General features: G+C 49.4%; 2 protein-coding genes across 2 annotated transcripts in view; one reads left to right on the forward strand and one right to left on the reverse strand.

The window, feature by feature from the left end:
• The window catches only part of BPHL (biphenyl hydrolase-like (serine hydrolase)), a 19321-nt gene extending 17259 nt beyond the window's left edge, over positions 1–2062 (forward strand). Inside the window, exon 8 of the mRNA XM_010000969.1 lies at positions 1643–2062. Coding sequence (XP_009999271.1) covers positions 1643–1730 — 88 coding nt within the window. The 3' untranslated portion in view covers positions 1731–2062. The remainder of the gene's footprint in view (positions 1–1642) is intronic.
• LOC104391590 (tubulin beta chain) lies at positions 2017–4582 on the reverse strand. The gene is made up of 2 exons (XM_010000912.1): positions 4477–4582; positions 2017–3291 (listed from the first exon to the last, which is right to left on the reverse strand). The coding sequence occupies exons 1-2, from the start codon at positions 4535–4537 to the stop codon at positions 2231–2233; spliced, it is 1122 nt and encodes a 373-aa protein (XP_009999214.1). The 5' UTR covers positions 4538–4582; the 3' UTR covers positions 2017–2230.
• Positions 4583–6451: the final 1869 nt, after the last annotated feature.

The following is a 6451-nucleotide window of genomic DNA, read 5'->3' on the forward strand; positions in this document are numbered from 1 at the left end:
GTAGGGAACTGTTTCACTGGTGTCATCTCTGTGAAAAATTGAGTGATATATTTATCTCAGTCAGCCTGCTCTTCAAAGAGATGCATTGTGCCACAGGAAATATGAGAACAAGAGACCTTCCTAACAATCACATGCAGGTGTTTGATTCCATGTCTGCTACTTACTCCCACATGCCCTGCTTAGAACACCTGCCATCATCCTGTTAGGTTTCACTGAGCTCTGAAATACTCCTGACTAAGCCAAGTCATGACAAAAACTAGACGAGGGTCTGATAGCTTCTCTTTGGAAGACAAATCAAGGAGCAAATAATATTAGAAATTGCTATCCAATAAAATGTAAAGAAGCTTGTTAAAATGGCTTTGTGCTGAAGTGCTTCCCCATACTTGTATTCATCAGAAAACAAATCAGACTAATGGTGTTCTCAGAAATTAATACTTCAGCACAAGATTCCCTTCTTCCCTTGTTGCACTGGAGATTACATGTTCCATTTTGAAGCAGAAGGAAAACCTTAAATTTAGCCTATTTTTAGTAACACATGCTTCTTATTTCTTGCCTTTATTTTTACCTAGTAATAATTTAGAAAAAGCTTTTGCTGATTGTAGGACAGATACGTTGCTTGTTTATCTCATGGTAAACAAGTGTGCCATTATACTGTATTTGTATAGTATGGTTAGAGTTAGGTAGCATTACAGTGGCATAACAACAGTAGCTAATAGCATATACAGTCCAGAAGCACTAGAACTGGGTATGTTCACACCCTATTGCCATTTTCCCCAAGACAAAACAGTACTTGTCACCACCAAATGAAGAAAGATGACCTTTCCTATATTGGGACTTAGATGACATGAAGGCAACACAGCAAAACAGCAGTCAACATGGCTTTAGGTCTGTTGAAACTGTTCAGTATGTGATAAGAGGAAGTATATTTAAAGCATTTCTCACCCCTATATAAAGTGCTAAAACTACATACCTGATGTCTAAATTTTTTTCCAGATAGAAAACAATGGCAAGTAGCATTTTTAGGCTTGTCACTCTCATACGTATTGCAAAGATTTAACTTTTTTTCACAAGTACTACTCTTCTAAGCTTTTGTTATAGCTGAGGAAGTCCTGACTTCCCTCTTTACTTTAAAGGATGAATGAATGGTTTTAGTTTTGGATTGCTTTTTGCAGAAAGATTAGACAAAGTTCAAACAGAGTTTGGGCGGTGACAAGAAATCTACATTTCTGTAGTGATCTCCTCAATGTCTTAACTGCCCAGCACAACCACCATTCTCTGAAAGAAGCAAAAGAGCTCAGGTACTTCACATACCTTTTGAAGATGCATCCTGCTCATACAAGTTTCAGAATGTTATCTTCTTTGCAGAGCACCAAAATGTTTCTAGAAACTAGATCTAGGACACAAAAATTTGTTTTAAGCTCAGTTTATCCTCCCCAAAATGGGGTAGTAGTATGTTTGTTGCTCCAACTGTTCCTGTGGTTCATATTCTGAATGAGATACATAGGGATAGTACTTAAAACAGTAGTTACTTCTATTCTGTACTTGGATAACCAGGATCAAGAAACAGGCAACAAACATTTTAATTACCTGTACAGAATGCTCTGTATAGTTGGTGTTTAATTTTTTTTTTTCCTCTTTTAAGGTTGCTTCTGATGCCAGAAGCAAAGCATAATCTACACCTGCGTTTTGCAGAGGAGTTCAACAGACAAGTGGAAGATTTCCTACACTGACTTAAACTGTAAAACAAGTTAAAGATGTTTGTCCTTGCCTTGTTTAGGAATTTTAGTGGGCTTTCCATTTTGATTCAAGTTACAGGTAGGTTTGAATCATGTAAGAAAAAAACCATGAAAAATATTTGTATGGGAAGCACACACTTTGAGAATGTAAACCTCAGTGGTTCACAGTGCACCTCTGTGCTGCAACATTTCTGACACATCTTTAAACTTGCATCTAGCCACACAGACTGAACAGCTGTTCTGTGTCCAATATAAGTGTTAAGAAAGACAGAAAACATGATCTAGAATACATGCCTTTATGTGCTTTTAACATTAAACAAAAACATTGTAATAACTGGGATTCAGGATTGGTACATTGAGAAATCTGTCAAAGTTACAAGTGCTGAGAGGATAATCGGGCACACAGTTTCTAGACAACATGCTTCACCACCACTACCAGAAGTCATCCAGTACACATGCCTGCTTTACAGAAGTTCCATTGATACCAGGGAACTTTACGCCTCATCCTCCTCTCCTTCCTCTTCAAACTCCCCCTGCTCGTCAGCAGTGGCGTCCTGGTATTGCTGGTACTCGGAGACCAGGTCGTTCATGTTGCTCTCGGCCTCGGTGAACTCCATCTCGTCCATGCCCTCGCCCGTGTACCAGTGCAGGAAAGCCTTGCGCCGGAACATGGCCGTGAACTGCTCCGAGATCCTCTTGAAGAGCTCCTGGATGGCCGTGCTGTTGCCGATGAAGGTGGCCGACATCTTGAGGCCGCGCGGGGGGATGTCGCAGACGGCCGTCTTCACGTTGTTGGGGATCCACTCCACGAAGTAGCTGCTGTTCTTGTTCTGCACGTTGAGCATCTGCTCGTCCACCTCCTTCATGGACATGCGGCCGCGGAAGATGGCGGCCACCGTCAGGTAGCGCCCGTGACGTGGGTCGCAAGCTGCCATCATGTTCTTGGCATCAAAGACCTGTTGGGTCAACTCTGGGACTGTCAAGGCCCTGTATTGTTGGCTACCCCTGGAGGTCAAGGGAGCAAAGCCAGGCATGAAGAAGTGGAGCCTTGGGAAGGGGACCATGTTGACGGCCAACTTGCGGAGGTCGGCGTTGAGTTGGCCGGGGAAACGGAGGCAGGTGGTGACACCACTCATGGTGGCAGAGACCAGGTGGTTGAGGTCACCATAGGTGGGGGTGGTGAGCTTGAGGGTGCGGAAGCAGATGTCATAGAGGGCCTCGTTGTCGATGCAATAGGTCTCATCTGTGTTCTCCACCAGCTGGTGGACGGACAAGGTGGCGTTGTAAGGTTCCACCACCGTGTCCGACACCTTGGGGGAAGGGACCACACTGAAGGTGTTCATGATCCTGTCGGGATATTCCTCCCTGATCTTGGAGATCAGGAGGGTCCCCATGCCTGAACCGGTGCCACCACCCAAGGAATGGGTCAACTGGAAGCCCTGGAGACAATCACAACTCTCAGCCTCCTTCCTCACCACGTCCAGCACCGAGTCCACCAGTTCGGCCCCTTCCGTGTAGTGACCTTTGGCCCAGTTGTTGCCGGCGCCGCTTTGGCCTGGGGGGACACACAAGGTGGTTGGGGACATCCTGGAGAAGGTCCTCGGGGCAGAGGAGGTGGTTGGGGGCTTGGGTTGAGTGGTTTGGGGGATTTCAGGCCAAGCCTGAGGGCCTCGGGGACCTGATTCCCATTGTTGAGGACCTTCAAACCAATCTTGGGCACCTTGGGGACTTGGATTCCACCTTTGAGGACCTTGAAACCAGCCCTGAGAGCCTCAAGGACCTCATTCCCACCCCTGAGAACCTTCAAACCAACCCTGAGGACCTCAGGGACCTCATTCCCATCGTTGAGGACCTTCAAGCCAATCTTGGTCACCTTGGGGACTTGGATTCCACCTCTGAGGGCCTTGAGGTTCTCTGAGAACCTCAGGGACTTCATTCCCATCTCTGAGGACCCTCACGCCAACCCTAAGAACCTCAGGGACCTCCATCTGACCATTGGGAACCCTGGAGACCTTCTTGGGAGATTCTCACTCTGCTCTTCAGGACCCTCAGCTCCTCTTCCATCTTCAGGCCAACCTTGGGAACCCCGAGGAACCTCTGAGGGTGTCCAAGTCCACACCTCAGCTCCCCAGGCACCACCACCCCTCTTCTTCAGGACCTTCAGTCAGCCCCTAGAAACTTTAGGGTCCTTGGGGACCTCCATGACCTCCCTTTGGGACCTCCAAGCACCTTGGGAGACCTTTTCTCAACCTTCTTGAGAACCTCCAGCCCACACTTTGGACCTCAAGCTCTTCCTGGCTCTTCACCACCCTCCTGAGATGTCTCCACACCCACCCATGGGGGCACCATGAGCCCCTGAGAGAGACACCCACCTCCTTGGAGACCTTCATCCCTCTCACCTGGGGACACTTTACCTCTTTGGGGACCTCAAAACCTACCCCCAGATCCCAAGATGGGACATTTCTGGAGACAGAACAGACCCTGCCCACCAAGAAGGACCTGCCACCCCACTGTGACCAGCACCTGAGGTGCCACCAAGGTGGGATGTGTCACCTCCACCCCACAGCTTGGTGATCACCTCAAGGTGGCCACCATGCGGAGAGCTTGGTGGCCACCAAGTGAAGGGAACCACCACCTTGTTGTGATGGGACATGCCAAGAGGGAAGTTGGGGGACACTGGGGGACATGAAGGTACACTGGGGGGGACAAGAGGTGCCCTGGGGGGGACATGTGGACTCACCAAACACGAAGTTGTCTGGCCTGAAGATCTGCCCAAAGGGTCCTGAGCGCACGGAGTCCATGGTCCCTGGTTCCAGGTCCACTAGGATGGCCCGAGGAACGTACTTGCCCCCTGGGGACACCACCAGGTCAGCCAAGGGGGAGGGGGTGACACTGCTGAGTCACCTCCCAACACCCCAGAACCCCTCCAAGAACCTCCAGAAACCCACCATGAACCCCACCACCCACCCAGAACCCAGCAGGAACCCCCCCAAGAACCCTCAGAACCTCTCCAGGAACTCTCCATGCACCCCCAAGAACCCTCAGAACCACCACTAGAACCATTAGAACCCTCAGAAACCCCCAGAACCTCCACTGGAACCCTCAGAACCTTCCCAAAACCCACCAAGAACTCCCCCATGGACACTTAGACCCTCCTCAAACCCTCAGAATGTTCCATGGACCCACCAAAACCCTTTCCAGAACCTTCTGAACCCCCCCATGGACACCTGGAACCCTTGAACACCCTGGAATGTTCCATGGACCCATCAAAAGCCCCCCAAAACCCTCAGAATGATCCCATGGAGCCACCAAAACCCTTTCCAGAACCTTCTGAACCCCCCCATGGACACCTGGAACCCTTGAACACCCTGGAATGTTCCATGGACCCATCAAAAGCCCCCCAACCCGCCCTCAGCTGGCAGGAGGAAGGGCGGGAGGGGACACGGCCCCTCTTGGGCTGAACGCATAAAAAAGAGCACCCACAACTAGCTCCTCATCCCACACCTGTGGGAGCTCGGCCCCACAACCTCCTATGTAGGGGCACTAATGTCAGGAACACAGAAGGCTGGCGTGAAGCCTTACGCTGCTACCAAAGAATGGCTTTCTCTGGGGCTGCTCTGGCAGTGAGAGCAGTTTGGACATCCATAGGAATGGATGGTCACTTTTTTCCTGTAAGTGAAGTGATGTTCTGTCTCACCAGACTCCTAACATGCACCTCATTTTGGAAGATTTTGGATCCTCTGCCTAACAGCTCTGCTTGTTCCCTCTTAGAAATAAACTGAGCTCTAAGTACGTGGCAGGTCACTGCGGGAAGAGGGACAGTTCAAGAACAACAGAGAGAGCAACATTTGAACACGGCTGCTGAGCAGAGTATGCAAAATAAATTTCAGTAGCTTCTGTAATGGATTGTGCAGAAACTGTGGCGTTTGACTGCAAAATGTGAATCGATTCACAGCTGTCAACTTCAGTAAGGAAAGAATCTTAGCCAGCCAGCCCAGCAAGGACAGCTTTACACCAGGACTAGGGAACAACGCACCACCAAACACGGAAGCGGTGGAGCGGGTTGGCAAAGAGGATGCAAAACAATGTGCCTCTTGTTCAGCACAATGGAGCTGGAGGAGGTCCACCTTCAGCACGACATGGAAGTGCTTGAGGGGACAGCAGGACAGGGCGAGCTCTTGTACTTTTCCCAGGTAATCAGCAGGCTTGGGTGCCCCTGTGCCAACACATACAGCATGGGCAGTAAATGTGGTGAGTTAGAGATCTGTGTGCAGCTGCAGGGCTGTGGTCTCACCAGGGTCACAGAGATGTGGTGGGACAGGGGACAGATCACACAAGTGGATTTCTGTGGAGAGATGCAGGCCCTTCAGGGAGCACAGGTTGGAGGAAGGGGAGTTGCCCATTTTTGCGTGAGAGCAGCAGAAATGCAGAGAGCTCTGCCTGAGGCTGGGTGATGAGCCAGCAAAAGGGTCAGGATCAGTGGGCAAACCAACATGTGCTGTTTTATGATCAGTGTCTGCAAAACACTTCCTCATCAGGAAGTAGATAAGACCTTCAGACAATTAGAAGTCCTCAAGAGGGACACCAACCTCCCCAGTATCTGTTGTAGGGACAACACTGCAGGCTACAAGCAATCCAGGAGTTTTGTGTAGCACATTGGTGATAACTTCTTCACACAGATGATCAAGGAGTCTAAAAGGAGGACAGTCTGCTGA

This window comes from Chaetura pelagica, unplaced genomic scaffold (assembly GCF_000747805.2).
Source record: "Chaetura pelagica isolate M959 unplaced genomic scaffold, ChaPel_1.0 scaffold104, whole genome shotgun sequence".
NCBI classification, from domain to species: domain Eukaryota; kingdom Metazoa; phylum Chordata; class Aves; order Apodiformes; family Apodidae; genus Chaetura; species Chaetura pelagica.